Source organism: Cyprinodon variegatus, unplaced genomic scaffold, assembly GCF_000732505.1.
Source record: "Cyprinodon variegatus isolate N-32 unplaced genomic scaffold, C_variegatus-1.0 Scaffold605, whole genome shotgun sequence".
Taxonomy (NCBI): domain Eukaryota; kingdom Metazoa; phylum Chordata; class Actinopteri; order Cyprinodontiformes; family Cyprinodontidae; genus Cyprinodon; species Cyprinodon variegatus.
In genome coordinates this window covers 89470-106628 of record NW_015151058.1, presented here as the reverse complement: position 1 = coordinate 106628, position 17159 = coordinate 89470, and the positions used below count along the sequence as shown (strand labels likewise).

The 17159-nt window shown below is 37.1% G+C and overlaps 1 protein-coding gene across 1 annotated transcript; it reads right to left on the bottom strand.

The window, feature by feature from the left end:
• Positions 1 to 3954: 3954 nt before the first annotated feature.
• Positions 3955 to 15259, bottom strand: LOC107096205 (transcriptional repressor scratch 1-like). The gene is made up of 2 exons (XM_015392773.1): positions 14327 to 15259; positions 3955 to 7593 (listed from the first exon to the last, which is right to left on the bottom strand). The coding sequence occupies exons 1-2, from the start codon at positions 14448 to 14450 to the stop codon at positions 6818 to 6820; spliced, it is 900 nt and encodes a 299-aa protein (XP_015248259.1). The 5' UTR covers positions 14451 to 15259; the 3' UTR covers positions 3955 to 6817.
• Between the last annotated feature and the right edge of the window lie 1900 nt (positions 15260 to 17159).

Below are 17159 nucleotides of genomic sequence, written 5' to 3'. Positions count from 1 at the left end.
AAAGTACTGGCAGATGGTAGCCATTAAGTATAAGGAATCTATGGCTGAAAGCAAGCCAAGTGTTTGGGAATTGCTGGAATTGACAGAAGATCTCTGAGGTTGGAAAATTTTCTCAACTGTCAGAAATAAGTATAAGATCTATTTATTTTTATCAGCTCAGATTCAGCCTACAGATTGCAGATAGTGGAGGTTGCTATTCCATACAAAAACATAAAATATTACAACTATTACTTTTGTTTCTGCTGTTACAACAGCTTTACATTCTGCTTCCTATTATAAGGATGGTTGATATTTTTTGTACATATTTAGATGTATTCATATTTATTTTTATATCTGTATCGATGTGAATAAAGTAGGAAAGCGGATGCACGTAATTTTCTTTCTTTAACCCAAAACAAAAGTAACATATAAGAATCTTACACATGAGCTAAATAATTTAATTTTGTTAATGTGAATATTGATTTCTTTAGGTCAGATGCGCTGGTAGCTGCTCTTTATTTTACCTATAGACTGTCTGTTCTTTTAATCCTCTAGGAAATGTTTTATACATATCATAATGCGCCTAGACATCTTGACTATTTCTGTATGTGAGCGGAGAAAACAAATCAGTAGGAAGATATCGATTAACAGTATTCAAAACTCAAGTGATTAAAACACTTGTATTTTAAAACCATACACCGCCACTTGTCTTTGAATCATGACCATAGCCTAGGTTTATCTGAAATGTTAACTGAAATAAATTGCTTATAACTCTGGTAAATAAAATACTAAATATATTTCCTAAATAATTTAGCAAAGAAGCATGTACAGTGTGGACGTTTACACTACACATATTACCACAGAGGAAGTATTTCCTATAGCACTTTCTCAAGAAGAGACCTGAATGTAAAAACCTACGCACCCAGACACACACAAAACTGGGATTTTGACTCTAGTAGAGCTCCCCAAAGCTATAATCAGGAAAAAATCTTTTTAAATATTTTCTCGTAATTGCAGGCTAATTATATTAAAGGGACCTTTTTACTGCCTGAAATCTATGACCACATTTACATAATTATTATTGGTGTACTATTGCCCACGAACATTCAAATACAGATTTTTTTTAAAGAGATTTTCATTAGCAAAAATGTTTATTTTTGTTTATACATAAGGCTGATTCCCTGTTTTCGAACCATGATAGTTTGCCATCTTGAAAGTACAGATGACAGCAAGGAATAAAGATCGGTGTGATTGAGAGGCAGCGGTGAAGACGACTCAAGACGCTAACCCAAAAACTGAAAATCTGCACACTGCAGCACAATGATTTTAATGCCCTCCTGATGTATCCCCAGCTACCCGTTAACGAGGTCTGTGTAGTGTTGTAAATGTGAGGACAGATAAGGTCATGGATGGATGTGATGGATTGTGAGGTGAAACAGTAGCGCTCATAGCTCTGAATATTGAAAGATATCAAAACGCAGTCTGAGAACGCTCTCCCTATAGAGATTCAGTTCTCATTTCGCAGAACAACGATTCAAACATAACATCAACATACATTGCTCCCCGGAAAATAAGTCAACTTCTCTTTCTTGGTGCCTAAGCTCCCAGATCTGTTTTCCTCTGGAAAACCATAGGGGTTAACTTTAAATGCAAAAGAATTAGGGATGACACACAACTCGGTATGAAAACACCTCACACTCCACTGCTTTAAAGTAGCCTTTATTTAGGAAGTGAAACCAATTTTTGCGTGTTTTTATTGTGCTTTACATAATCACAAACTCATTTGGAGGTCTAAACAAACCTCGGCGGAAGAACTCATAACAGGAAGCTTCAGTAAAAATAGTCATCATCATCTTCATCATCATCCTAACTGTACAGATCTGTAGAAATAGTCCGACTCCAAAGTCACATAAGTTCATATGTACAAGGCCTTTAGCTGCAAAATAGATGCATTCTTGTTTGCTCTTAAAAAAATGTGTCGAGTCGAAGCTTTTAGAAGTATTTCCAAAAATGGCACAGCATTCCGCATACTGGAAGTGTCACTTTTTTGTTTAACGTTTACTTGAAGGACAGTACATCCTGTGTGTTTTCAGTAGGTTCTTTTAGCATTTTCTTCATCACAATAAAAAATGGAGAAGGAGGTTATTCATTCTACATAAAAGGCTTGTTTTCTACCTGAATCTAAACGTTTTCAATGTGCTACTATTTCTGACTCAAAAAGAGTTGTGAGATATAATTTGTAAGAGGAAGTGCTTTTATATAAGAATAGTTTAACTACCTTGTGGCTATATTAGGCTACAGTAATCCATAGTAGAGTCTAAGTGTTCAGATGCTCTCTGGTGCTGAAATATTGACCATATGTAACCTTTCTGTGGTTCTGTTAAACAGCGAGGCCCTTTAGCAAACTGAAAACAGCATGTTACTGTCTAAAAGTTACAAAGTCTAAAATCTTAAAGTTAAATGCAGTTTTTGTAAATACGGTGCCTTTCAAAGGTGTTTTCAACACTTGAACCTGTTGACATTTTGTCCACTGCAAACTTCAATATTTTCTATTGGGATTTCATGTAATAGGAAAAATATTAAATTGTGTGTAATTGGAAGATAATTAAAATGGAAGACATTTCACATGGTTTTAACAATCATCCAACTTCTGTTGCTCATCCACCTGGGTCAAGGTTGGCTGGTGCCTATCTCCAGTAGTCAATGGGCAAAAGGCAGAGTACAGTAACAGTAACTGTAACAGGTTACCAGTCCTTTGCAGGTTCACACCTAAGGGCAATTCAGAGATGCCAATTAACTTAACAGTCATGTTGTTTTGGACTGTGGGAGGAATCTGGAATACACAGAGAGAACCTATGCATGCACAAGGAGAACATGCAAACTCCATGCAGAAAGACTTCAGGCCAGGAGCTGAAGGAACTTTTTGTTGCAAAGCAACAGTGCTAAAAAATGTATCACTGTGCCGCCCTTGGTTTTACCATAGTTTTACAAATCAAAATCTGATAAGTGTGGCATGCATTTGTATTCAACCTTCTTAATTCTGATACGTCTTAACCAAAATAAAATATCACAGAGTCAAATGTTGCCTCGTTAGCTGCCTTGAATCTAGCAGTGTGAAATCGATCTCAGAGATTGTTAGAAAACATTATTGACCAAGCAGCTTTATCAAGATCAAAAAAGAAAGAGGTTAATACATCAACAGACCTACAATGACATGGTCAGCTACTGTACATAAGCAGATCAACCTGAGGAGGTATAATAAGCAGCCATGTGGCTCAAGGTAATGGTGGATATTCGCATCTCAAGTGAGAGCACCGGAGGAGGATCAGTATCACTCTGCTCAGCTGCACATTATTGAAGAGTGTTGAAAGCAAAATATTTAAAAACTCAAATTTTGTAAGATGAGATTAAATTGTGCTTTTTCAGCCTATTGGTTACTGTAACTGCTATGACAGATACTTCACAGCATGTCCTTAATGAAATCCCACTAGGATGATTTTCTGAGGCAGGAAAAATTAAGCTTGTTCAATTTGGAAGATGGATGAAGCTAAAAACAAAACAGGGAAATCATTTCAGTGAACTTGTTAAAAAGGTGCACAAGATTAAAAGTCAGATAAAGTTCCACTTCCTGAAAGTACAACTTTGCCCTCAACCTACCAACCCTGACCCAACACCACTCCACCTCAGATATAGAGCAATGGAATAACTTAGATTAAGGTCTAAGTTACAATGGCTAAATACTTGACCAGCCAAAGTAAATCAGATATCGATTGCCAAACTTAAAAAAGTCTCTTCATTTCTCTGAGTCCAGAATGACTGAATTTAATATGCAATTGTAGGTCAGACAGATGCCAAATGTTTTTTTTAATCATTTTTATGTTATGGTGGTTGTAAAATACACTGAGCCCAAATCAAGGATGTTTTTCACAAATTCCCACGTATGAAGCTCTCTACAGCACATGCTGCTTTATGTTGTTCTATCATAAAAAATCCCAATAAAAAACATATTAACACTTGGGACAATAACCTGATAACACATGGAAAAGTTTAATTTATGTTTCAGCACCAGAGATCTACCTTCTACTTTCTACAATATCTTAGAATAATAATACAAGGCAGGCAGTGCATAAACCATGTACAAAATGATCCGCCCAACCCAGAGCTCTCCAAATAAAGGAGCTGATTCATGTGTGTGAATCCTAGAAGTCCCAGTAGTGCTTAAAATCTTATAATAACACAGATGTCATCAATAAGTTAACGATACTTGGATTTCATTCTGGAGAGCAGGCTTTGTATCAGAGATTAAATATTTTAAAAATGGTATATTCACTCTGGTCTTACTGTAAATATTAAACAGTTTGCAATCCAAAATAAGTTCAGAAAGTTCTCCCAGGAATCACAAGACGCACAGTTCCTGTAAATTTAGAGCTCTCATCCCAACCCATCAATTATTCAACACTTTTTTGCTAACTCCCTGAAATGTCATTTCTTGCAACATTGTAGAATACAAGTGGTTAAATGCTAAAAAAAGAAAAAAAAATTACAAGCAGTTATGACTAACGCTTCTTTAAACATCATGCATTATTGCTTTGTTGGATGTGAACGAATATTGCCCATGACAGATCATATTCTTAATTTGCCTGTTATCTAAGTTTGGTAAAATATAGATAAAAAAAATCTTGAAATCAGCATAGTTTCTTTAATTCTTTTTGCATGCAAAGGTTTTGTATACTTAAAGTGGCAAACATAAAAAGGTAGCCAGAGTTTAAAAAGTGTCAAATGCTTTGGCATATTTGTAACAAAGGCAAAAATACTGTAATAAAGTGCAAAATAATACAAAATATATGAATGAACGAATCAATAAATACATAAATAAACAATCAAATAAACAAATAAATAAATAGGCACACATAAACACACAAGACTAAAACGGAGTTGCTCCAAATTCATCATGTTAGAAATTGGAAAAGGTTTAACCTTATTAAGGGAACAACAGACATTTTTAATGCCTACATTTCTTTTGAAAAAATGATGCCTAAATAATTAAATAATTTTAACATTAATTTTATCCAAAAGAAAACTTTGTTTTCGAGTACACTGATGGCTTATTGGGTGCTGATCGTATTTAACTAGAAAGTCAGCCTCAAATCAAGGTCAACAAAATGCCGTACAAATAAATAAATTAACCTTAGGAGTGTTTTTTTACTGTTTATCATAGTTTAAGGATTATTACAGATGAAGGTGTGGTATAAAAATAGTGTAGAGTATTACAAGTGGATCTGAATAAATTGGGGGAAAAAATCATGGAAATTCAAAAGTAATTGCTTCTGGTCATCCAGTTTGGAAAGTGAAACTCATATATAATATTGATTTATCACAAAGAGTTAAACAAACTGTTTGTTTTTGTTTTGTTTTTTTTGTTTTTTTTGTTTTGCTCATCAACCTTTTCTTAACCAACTTTTCACAGTTAAACAGCTTCTGTTAGTAAGGTTTCCCAGTGTTTACCAGAAATTTTGACCATACCTTCAGGAGTTTATGGGTTTACAGTAGCTACTGGTGTTGGAGAAGTGAAAGTTATATTGAACAGATTTCCTTTAAGATTTCAGTCAGGCTTACCAAGTTATTTCATATCAAACCTTCAACATCTATATAATTACAGGATTTATTTTCTGATCCTTTGTTATAAAGATAGTGGTAATAAATTGTCCAAAATGTCATGAAATGCTCAAGCATTAATAGTTCCTGGGGCTGAGAAAAATATTAAACTCAGACTAGTCCATTGATTGACACACAAAGAGACAAAATCCACAACTACAGTGAACACTGCTCTATAGTCCAGTAATTGTGTGCTTTACATCATGGCTTGAATTAAGCTGCTGTTTTGTTGTGAGGAAATTTCAAGACTGGGCTTACCACACTGCTGACATCCTATTATGGTAGTACATGGGTAGAAGGTGTCTGCGTGCCTAGATACTTGGCAGTGGCTGGAATAACTATTTGAATAATAGAATGAAATGATATGGTGGATTTCAAGTGTTCACTTTAGTTCATATTGTCATGATTAAATCTGTTTGAGTTGGCTCTGAAAGTAAAGAATAATTAATGACTTTGCAAAGGCTGCCCTTTTTCCATCCATTCAGTTTTCTGTCAATATGTCCGGATAAAACTTTCTGTGAACAGCAGGCCTCTTTCTGTAGCATACTCTGGATACCAATGATTGTCCTCTAAACAATTAGAAAGGGACCATTCTACTATATGAGTTTCACTTCTATTAAACTGAGATGCACCTGTTTATAATATTTCCTTTTAAAAAGCTGAATCTATATTTTCTTCTGAATTGCATGTATTTTCTTGAAAGTCAGTCAGAGTCAGCCTCACTAAAAATAAGATACAAGAAGCATCCTCAGCTTTGTATCAAAGAAAAGCTGAAAATAATTTGTTTTGATGAAACTCTGCAAGAGATTGGTTTCTGTGCTTGATCATATAAACTCTTAAGAAAGACAAAGACATGGAGGAGCAATTGTGCTTTTGTGTTATTTCATCATGGCTAGAAAAAATTGACGTGGATTGATATGGACATAAATACATCTAGGTTTCTTCAAAATATGAAGCCCTAGATGTGCTGTGCTCTGTTTACTCAACAGAACCTCATTGTGAAATAAATCATTTGAAGTTCTTTCAAACTTTTCAATAAACCATGAAATAAGAATAACTGGGGGGTTTGAAATAAGATAAAAAATCTCCTCATTTGTTGTACTCCGGTTCATCATTTGGGGTAAAGCAGAAAAAATCAGATGTAAGTTAAGTAAATAAATTCTAGATGTGCTTTCTGAATTCCTTATTCACTCAGTGAGCTCATCGGGGAAAAAGCCCCCTTAAAGCATGCGGACTCATAGTGCTTGTTCAGGTAACTCTTGAGTGCAAACGTCTTGTTGCACCGCTTGCACTTGTAATGCTTAAAGGCTGAATGAGTCTGCATGTGGGCGCGCAGGTTTGAACGATCAGCAAAAGCTTTCCCACAGTGTGCACATCCGAACGGCTTCTCTCCAGTGTGCGAACGCATGTGACCCTGTAGCAGCCACGGTCGGCTGAAAGCTTTTCCGCATACGTCGCATTTGTGCTTGAGATCATGGGTGAGCAAGTGCATGGCCATGGCGGGCATGGAGACATACACTTTTCCACATGTGGGGCACTTTTTGGCCATCTTGCTATCAATGCTTCTGTGTGTCTGCTTGTGGCGGCTTAGGTTGGAGGACGTGGCGTAGGTTTTGCCGCACTCACTGCATGTGTGCCTTTGAGAGGCTCCTCTAGGGTTTGTTGCAACCTTCCTTCTCGATCGTCCATCCATGATGAAGAATGCATCTACTGTGTATCCTTCACTCACAGCTGCATCTCCGTTAATGTACCCGCCTGCTGAAGATGAGACCTCAGACCTCGGACTGTCCGGCTGGTCTGAGTCCCCATGGATGTCACCATGAATACCTGAATAGGTGTTGTTAATGTGGCCATAGATGATTGATGAGTGACTCGGAGAGGGCACTTTAGAGATGACTGATGACTCACTTCCAACAACTTCATCATAAGGATTAGGACTTAGATAATCACTGACGTAACCTGAGGAAACAAAAGAAGAGATCATTTATTGTGCAAGGATTGATCCAAAATCATCACAGTTAAAATATGTGCAGCGGAAAACTGTTTTTGATTGATTATTTCTGTAATATGTTGTGTTTTCGAAAAAAAAATACCACAAACCATCTTATCCAGCGTTTTTCCTTTTCTCACATGCAGATCACAACGGGAACCTGTTCTGAATCTGTTTTTTACTTGAAATATGTGCAACTTCAGGTCATTTGATTGTTTATGTTTTTTAAATAGCGTTTGTGAAATAAAGAAATACAAAAGACCACAAATACAAGCTGTACCTCCACTGAGTAGTAAGGAAATGATCTGTAGTTGGTATGAATTTCTATGCCAGTAGCTTTCTGTGGTTACATAAAAAGCATTTCTTATTTATTTACTGTGGTTTTTTGTTTTTTTAGAATTTATTTCTGTTTCACAGTATTTTTACTGTATTTGTTAGTAAACAAGGCACTTTTTGTATTTCTCTATATTAAAAATTGCAAGACTATGTATCGGGGATATATTATTACACATGTAATGTGTAAGGAAGCAATAGAGTCAAGCAAGTTAGTATTTTCCTCAGTGGTGATGAAAAAAGAGCTGCAAAAGCATTGAGATTTTAATGTCAGTATACAACACAAAAATTATTGTCCTACCAAACCAGGTAGGATAAGTGGGTTCTTGCCGTGGCTGCAACTCTGCTGAGAGGCAGCAGATCTATTTTAAGATTGTGTCCGACTAGGTAAAATCAAGTTTTCAAGAGCTTTTACTACTCAAGGTGTTACAACTGAACCTGTTGCAGTCACGTTCTTAGATGGTAGTGAGAACTCATGGGGCAGACCTATACCTTCGAAGGACCTACTGCAACCAAATAACAATTCAAATAATGGAGTCAAATGCAAAACTGACCCATAGATCGGAAAGGAGATGCAGAGCTTTGTCATAAGGTTTTCGCTAGTTGCTTTAAAAAGTCTATGAGCAGCACCTTCAGGTTAAGATAAAGCAATGGTATTATTTGCTTGACAGCCAAACAATTCTTGGACCTATCCAACATGAGAACTATGGGTTTTAAACTTTCTTTTTCAACAGGATTGGAAAACTTCAGATTGCTCAACATGGCAGACATCATCTCACGAGGAGCTGGGCCAAAATACCTTGATTATGCTTCAGTGTAAGGCCAGCAGGACCAGAGTTCCTACGTTTCCATGAATTTAGTCACTTAAAGATGTATCTACATCAGCTCAAAGCATTGGTAGAATGCAAAAAAGGTCTGTGTAGCTGTCTCTAGAGGTCAAAAAGTAGAAAGTCAAAGTTTGAAGCATAAACTGTTTGGTAGTGTACTGAGAACCAAAAACAGGATTACTAGTCTGTGGTGGCAGAATTCATAGCTTCAGAGAGGGAAGCATGTAGTGAAAAGAATCAATACATTTGACTTTGCAAGCTATTTCTACAAAGGACTTAGAGAGAAGCAGAAACAAGTTAACGAGTTCTGGAGATCTTGGAGCCAGCTGGCTCAAGCAAGTGGCACAACTCGCAATGAAACATTGCATTCAGAGCTTTTGTTTGGTTATTTGAGCAAAACACAATGAGGGGCCAATTCAAACTAGGACAGGCTGTGAGTGTTAGGCCACATGCTAAAGGCATTGTTTGGGATGTAAATGTTAAAGTGGTTCAAAGTTCCTGTTTGGTAGGCCAACTTAACCTGGATTTTCTAAGTCCTGGAAGAAGCTACCTAGACTACGGTTCTGCACAGAGACTTTCAAGACCTGGTGATTCTGTTGCCAGTTGAGGATCAACTGTAGGATAAGATTATCAACACACAGTTTCGCTTTTAGAACGTATTTTGTCTTCTTCTGTGCCTTCCTTTTAGGTGGAAATTAGAAAGAAAACCATGAGGTATTTATAAAGAGAGTAAACTGCTTTTATGAAAAAAAAAAAATGTCTACAGTAGTGAGCAGGCACTTTCATTTCTCTGTAGGAAATCTTTTTTTTTAGAAGGTTCAGTGAGCACACTTGCTCCTCATCAGCTGCACCTTTCCTGACAAGTCCATCGCCACACACCGTCACACCCTGGGGCTGTCAGAACTTTGGCTGTTGTAACATAGACCATCTCTATTACAGCAGATGGGAGGTCTAGTGCTCAGTGAGCATACTAAGACTGACAATCTCCCTCCCAAGCTAAACTGTAAGCAAATCTGCCTCGAGATTCACAGATTCCTCGGGCCTAGCCCAGCATTTTTCTGCCCAGCTCCTGACAAATCAGATCAATGATTTCTTAGTGAGTTTTGATGTTGGCTGCTTCATTATTTCTATTATTGGCTGCTCAACAGGCTGAACTCCAACAGACGCAAAAAGAGACTGGTAGCTAATAACCCACAGCCAAAACTCCTGTGGATCTACCGATCAATAGCTCTCCATTTCAATTAGCACTCTGTGGGCATTAAGACACAGACAGCAGAGGAGATACTGTTGCTGGTAATATAATTTCATGATGCAGTTCTGAGAAAAGCTCAAATGTTGATCGATAATAAGAAATAAAAGAGAGAAAAAGAGAGAGAGAGAAAGAAAGAAGTGGTGGTGTTTTTTATGACAGGGTTGTACTCTGCTCTGATTCTAATTTAACGTTTAAAATTTAATTAAGACAGATTTTTAAAAAGAGAGAGAGCAGGACAATAGAGAAGAGTGGCGAGGTGTGGTAGAAAGGCGGAAAATCGTGATTCATAAATATTCTATTACTGCACTCTTACAGCATTTTGTGTGTATGGGTGTGTGTATGTGTGTCACTGTTTCCTGTTTTATAAAGTATTAAAAATAGCTTTTGGGCTTGATTTGATCAGGTATTTAGTCTAAGAAAAGCTCCTGATCTTCCCTGCACAACCACAGCCTTGAACTTGTAAAATTTCAGTAGCTCCACTAAAGGGAGATTGGCCTAAAGTCTGATTTTTTTCTTCTCCTTTTTTTTTTTTTTTTTTTTACATTGTCCTGTTCCTATAGCTTAGGCAAAAAATACAACAGACCTACCCAGACAGATGGACTTACACCATGTACACAGCATATAAGTCCAGAAAGGAGAGGGTAGAGCCAAATTTCAAAAATGGTCACTGCAATTGCACTTAGTTATTGTACATTCTGACTGCTGGCTATCCTAACAAACTTCCTCTAAATGGAGTTGCAAATCAACCGGTGGATATTCAGATTTCTTTCAATACGCAAATGTTAACATTAGCATATTGAAGTTCATAAACTAATATTAAAAGGCTAATTCTTAAAAAGTAATTCTTGCTAACCATATTAAGGCATATAGTAGTGTGCTACCACACCAGACAAGACCACAGGTTCAAAGACGCCCCTGAGACAATCCAGCACATAACTGCAGTGTGTGTGATGCTAGAAGGGAAGGCTTGCATGGAGCACCATAACCAAGTGGCTTGAATAGTGTACAGGAACATCTGTGCAGAATATGGGCTGAAAACCCCAAGGTCAAATTGGGAAACACCTCCAGAGATGATAGAGATGACCGAGCCAAGATCCTGTGGGACTTCCAGATACAGACAGACCGCATGGTAATGGCAAACCAACCGGACATTGTGGTAGTCACTTGACAGACTTCATTGAATGTCAGATTTTGGGTTTGCATGACCCAGTGTCATGTTTTAACAATCATTGTAAATATAGCTTATATATTATTTTAGACAAAAAAATTAACTGGTCCTTTTTTTCCCCCAGTGTCAGAGGTCTGTCTCTAATTCTTTATCTTCATGTGTCTCCGCTCTGCATTTATGTTAGTACATTTGCTGAAAGCTGTTTAAAATGCTTATTAAAGATTAAATTCCCAGGCAAAGATAAGCATTTAATATCACATGTATGTTTGAAATGCAATGACTTTGAATGGGAAAGAAAAGTGGGAAAAGGAGAAAAGAGAGAAAGCTGCAAACCACGGTTGAATTTTTGATTCAAACCAACAGCGACTGATGCACACTTGTGTGCTTTGGACACTTGTAGGTCACGGTGTGTGTGTGTGTGTGCACATGTGTTTGAGTGTGATGCTGTGCACTCAGCTGTGCAAGCTGGCTGGGAAATGTGCCGAGTTGACAGAAACACAGCAATGCCAGTGTGTGCTTGTATAAGCGCAACAAGCTGCAGTTGTTTTACTCAAACTCTTGTTATATTTATAACAGTGGATCATTTCCACAGTTTTTACATGCTGGCCACACAGGTTCTGTTGTTGCTGCCACTGCTGCAAGTTTATGCTTTCTGGTTTGCCATCTGAGCAAATGGCATGTCTTCTTCTTAGGTTTGACCTTGCTACAATGTGAACCTAACCAGGCAGCACGAGCACAATTACATGCTGGTGGTGGAACAAAACCCTGTCAGCCCTTTCAAACTGCTGTGATTTGCCCACTAGAGGGCAGAAAGGAGCTGACAAGCACAAAACTAATGCATAATACTACCCTATAAAGGGCTTTAACTGATTAGCTGTTATTTTCATCCCAGTGCAGACTCATTTGTTCATTCACTAGTGTTTTCTTTCTATCTGGCCAATCCGTTCTCAGTTTGACATATGGTGCTGCTTATCAGACCTTGTGTGCTGAAAACAGCTGCCTGCTCACTGACATAATAAATCAGCAGAGGGCTCCAGCACAAAAGATGGTCCAAGTAATTTCTGTGTATCACAATGCCTTTTTTAACTACTTCTTATATGTTGGATGTTAGCTAAGAATTTATATTCTTGTCCATAATTAGAATTTATCTAACATCTTAGTTCATAAATCTGTCAACTTGAAATCAAGCAAAGAAATCATAAACAGTTTTCTGTGTTTGGAAAAATATTTGTTTTCTATTTTAAGCTCTATTAATTAGGAATTAACAATGAGCCTTCTTTTTTATATGAATGTTTAGTTTTTTCTTTTTTTTACTTTCAGCATTCTGCTGTTGCAGTACAGTATATGCATAGGATTAACTTAATCTAATAATTGCTTATACTTTACTTTTGCTACAACTAGCATTAATATGATTTCATTGTGCCAGTTCAATCACTTCATTGCACATGTCAGAATTGTTTGTGTAATTATAGATGGGAATAATAAAAACTGAAATTTGGGGAAAATACTTTCAGTTACTGGGTGACATTGATTTAAGGAACATTCAAGGTAACAGAAAGTCAGGATTTCCCCACAGCTATTAACTACAAGATTGTTTGATATAAATATTTTTGCTTTCTTGCATTGTTCCTGCATCTTCTATTGTTCCTGTATAGGTTAGATAAACTGAAGATATCCTCCCTAATTTACACTACAGATCAGAGGAGTCTATGATTACAGCGGGACCTCAGACAGAAGTAGGTTTTTGTTTTAAAGTTGTTTTAGTTTTTAGTTCATTTTTTATATGGTGTTCTGTAGAAAGGTCATTAGTGATGAAATCTTACAACCTGTTTAGCTTCTTTTTTGTATTTATATAAGCAGATTAGACTTTCCAAATAGACTTGTACTATCTTCAAACAATTTCAAACTAAACTGCTTTTTTAGGGGCTTATTGAAAATTACATTTACGGATGAAAAAAGAACAACGTGTTGGTATCACCTCTTCAGAATTTGCATATTTTTTCTTTCGTCCTGTAAAATTTTAAGCACTCAAGTAGGCATTTATTGCTTATGCTTCTGTAGACAATGAGGCACTTTCTTTTAGGAAAAATATTTAAATGTAGAAAATTTCGAAATGTGTATTTTTTAAAGGCCATTACTTCTCTCAAATGTTGCAAAATTGCTCACAAGAAGGAATTGCTGCAAAGTCTTAACTATATGCAGTTGGCTGAGCTTGCTTAGATAAGCCAGTTCACAAGAGCTGGGATTTCAATTCACTTTGCAAGAAAAAAGCCCCAGTTCATTTACATAAAATAGATACCAATAATGTTCACATAAACTGAATAGATCGAATGATCCATGGTCAAGTTAAATCCTCAATGCAACACACACATTCTAATACAGATTATACTGATCAGTGGGGAATATGTATCCATTTAAAGCAGGTCAGTCAATTGCATTAAATCATTTTCAATACCTTATCAGTTAGGACCAAACTAATACATGGATCTGAATTTGATTCTTATTTGAACAATTACATTATACATTTCTGCATAAGAGCTGGACCTGAACCTGACCCTTCAGATATTTATATATTTATTTATTTTTTTCGGGGGCGGGGGGGTCTGAAGTCTGAATGTTACAGATAAACTATGTGATGCTGGCGCAGCGACCTAGAAAATTATTCACATCAAAGATCAACCACCTGGAATACACTTAGTTTTGCTTGCATGCAACTTTTTTCCTGTCTGCTGATGTTAGGTGTGCATTTTTTGTGCACATCTAAAAATATTTCCATGAAATCATCAGGAAAAGCTGGAGCATTTTCCAATTACGCGTTTCTAAGGTCATATTTTCAGAATTCTGTCCTTAGCAAGGTTAACATGCTTTATCTTGTTGATAATCCTTAAATATATGTGCTCATATTCTCCTGATCTTTATTATATTGATTTTATATGAAAAGTTTGCATTCCTTTGACTGGATGACGTGCAGCATGTATATCTTTGTTATTTGATGCAGGTTCAACCCTGTCATCAGTTTTTCCTTCCTCACTATAAATCCCTTATAGCTTTTTTTATGGTTGGATGAAAACACTAAATGACCCCTGCGGACGTGTTTCTATATATTCAAGTGTGTGACTAACCTTTGTCATGGTGATGGAATCGTAGACTGAGCTCCTCTCTTCGGCTGTGACTGTAGGAGCTTTCCAGCTCAGCAGCCGAGAAGTCATCCAGTTTGACTTTCTTCACCAAGAAAGATCGAGGCATGGTGGGACAGTCACTGCTGCTGCACTCATACGATTAATAAACGCTTGTCTTCTTTTTCCAGACCTACGTCTGAACCCAGTGATGGAAATAAGCTGATTTTTTTTTTTTTAAATAATAGTTTGGCTTCCTATGCCGTCAAAAAAATGCTCTTAAAAAAACCCAAACCAGGTATTTATCCTGTACGTCTTGGTTTTCAGTAGCAGATACGTGTAATAGTTAAAAATTGACTCTGGAAGACCTGTGGAGCTCTAATGTATCTAGAATAGAAATATAACTCGTTTCCTGGGTGTTTTCTCCATTACAATTGTCGGTTTCTCCTGTTAGTTCACGTTAAATAGTCGATTTCTAACGTCTTACTCATCAAACAGTTCCTGTTCAGTGTCCTGCAGGTTTCAGCACCGGACAGCTCCTCTGCGCAGCCAGCCACTGCTGTCCGATCCGCTCCAGCAGACCAGCAGTTTGGCGTTTACAAAGTGGATTCGGATGCAAGAAACACAAGCTGAAAATCCAAAATACGTGCAAATGAATAAGTGATACGTCTCTCAAAAAGCAAAATGAATAAAATATAGCAAGCAGCGAGTTGGGACTGTTTTCGGAGTGGTAAAGGGAGGGATTAAAATGTTTCTCAAAGAAAACCGTGGAGTCCAAAAAACGTCTCAAAACCTGCGCAGGATTTTAACCTCTCAGATGGCATCTCATCTTCTTGTAAACTATTGTTTTTTTTTATTGCTGGAAGACTAGAGCAGACTATCGAGTTGCTCTCCTTTCTCTCTGCCCTCCTTTCTCCTTCCGTTTGTCTCCTCTGTGGAGCTGCAGCTCTTTCTGATGCCCGAGATCAGCTGTTGCGGCTTTATAGGACGCGGGAGAGAGGGAGGGAAGCGAATCAAAGAGAGGGAGCACCTTTCTCTTCATCAAAAAAAGAGCATCTTGTCTTTTGGGACCTGCGGCGATATGGGGTTTAATTGGAAACCTTTAGGTCCTCACTCACACTGACTTTCACAATATATCTTTTAAAGAAACGTGTTTAGATGAACATTAGTGCAGGTTATCCTAAGCAGCTAAATGTATAATCCTCTCTGGAGGCTTTGCATAATAAGAGTATACTAAAACTGACCGTGGAGTAATGTTGTGACCACAGAAAAATTTGTTATCAGCACCTGATAAACAACGTGTTTCCTGCAGTTTTCCATCTAAACAGTAGAGGTCGCTACAAAGAAAGTAACAGGAGTTACACTGGAAAGAATTGAGGCAACATCCATATTAACATTTTTTACAATGTGACAACACTGCGTTTCATGAACTCATTGTTTTAAAGTAAAACTGCGTAACATATTTCTAGAAGAGCTGACATGTTTTGATATTTGCATGAATGCAGAATCTGAATATAGACAGCCTAACTCAATCAACTTTAGAAGAGGAACCTTTTGGGCAGATTCTCCAAAGTTTCTAAGATGCCATTCCTTAACAGAAAGACTATCTGATATCTGAAATGTAACTTCTGGTGGGACACAACTTAGGTCAATCAATAAATTTCCCTTCATGTAGATCAGTGCTCCTTCAAACCACAAATTTCCTCCAACTCTACAATGAGACCATATGTGGTTACTATGGCTGGGATAGAGGTGTTTTTAACAAATGGTCTTTATCAGATACAGACAGAAAATGTGAGAGGACTCTGCAGGGCACAATGTTCATTTGTGAATGTGCTGTAGGGAAGTGAAGCAGCATAGTGACGAAGCACTAATTTGGTGTTTACACTCACTCACACATACCCTACACACAGCCACACAAAGCCGGCAGCACAGATGATGAACTGTGATGTAATTCAGTGACGTCTGTATTTATGTAAGTCTTGTTCAGCGTGGACCTTATATTATCAGCTAATTGATGGATCCTTGCTAATTTTTCTTTCTGTAACCTACACGTGTAACTTTATTTGTATGTTAATTCTCTGGATTAATTATGGCTGTAGGAGTTTTCCCTGAAATTGAAGGGTTGACAGTTCAAGTCCCATCTCTGGCTTTCAGTGTCGTTGTGCCCTTGGGCAAGACAATTCACCTGCATTGCCTACTGATGGTAGTCAGATGGCGGCAGTGTACGGCGCCACTTTAAAAAAAAAATTTTTTAAGTACTATAAGTACAGGCCATTTGAAATCTCAATGAACATAACTTGATACATAGAGTAGCATTTTTTCAATGGAACGAATTTAAGTTAAAATTTGACTAAACTTGTAAACAGAAATTATTGTTACAAAAACTAAACAGTTTAAGAAACAATACCCATTTTACTTGCTTTAAGATATTTCTAAATGTTATTTAGACTCAGAATGTTGTATTATCCTGCCAGATAAAATGTTAAAAGATTTACAGCTGTCTTACTGACACTCTCAGATGTGAAGATGTGATACTGCGGGTATGCAGGTGAATAAAATAGTTCACCTAAAAAAAATGTATGTGTAACTAGTCTGTCACAAGTTGGTGTAAGTCCTCCAATTTAACTTTAAAAATACTGGAAACCTCTAAGCTTTTTTTAAACTGTAATCTTATATAAGTTGCTCGATTAACAACAACTTCTTGAAATTTCAGTCTGTGTTTAAGAAGAATGTAATGAAACCTGGGTAAGGCAGGCTCAAGGGAAGATCCACATCATTATGTTTGTTTCCCTAAACCGCTGGTACAGAAACTTGTCATGTTGGCCAGAATCCACAA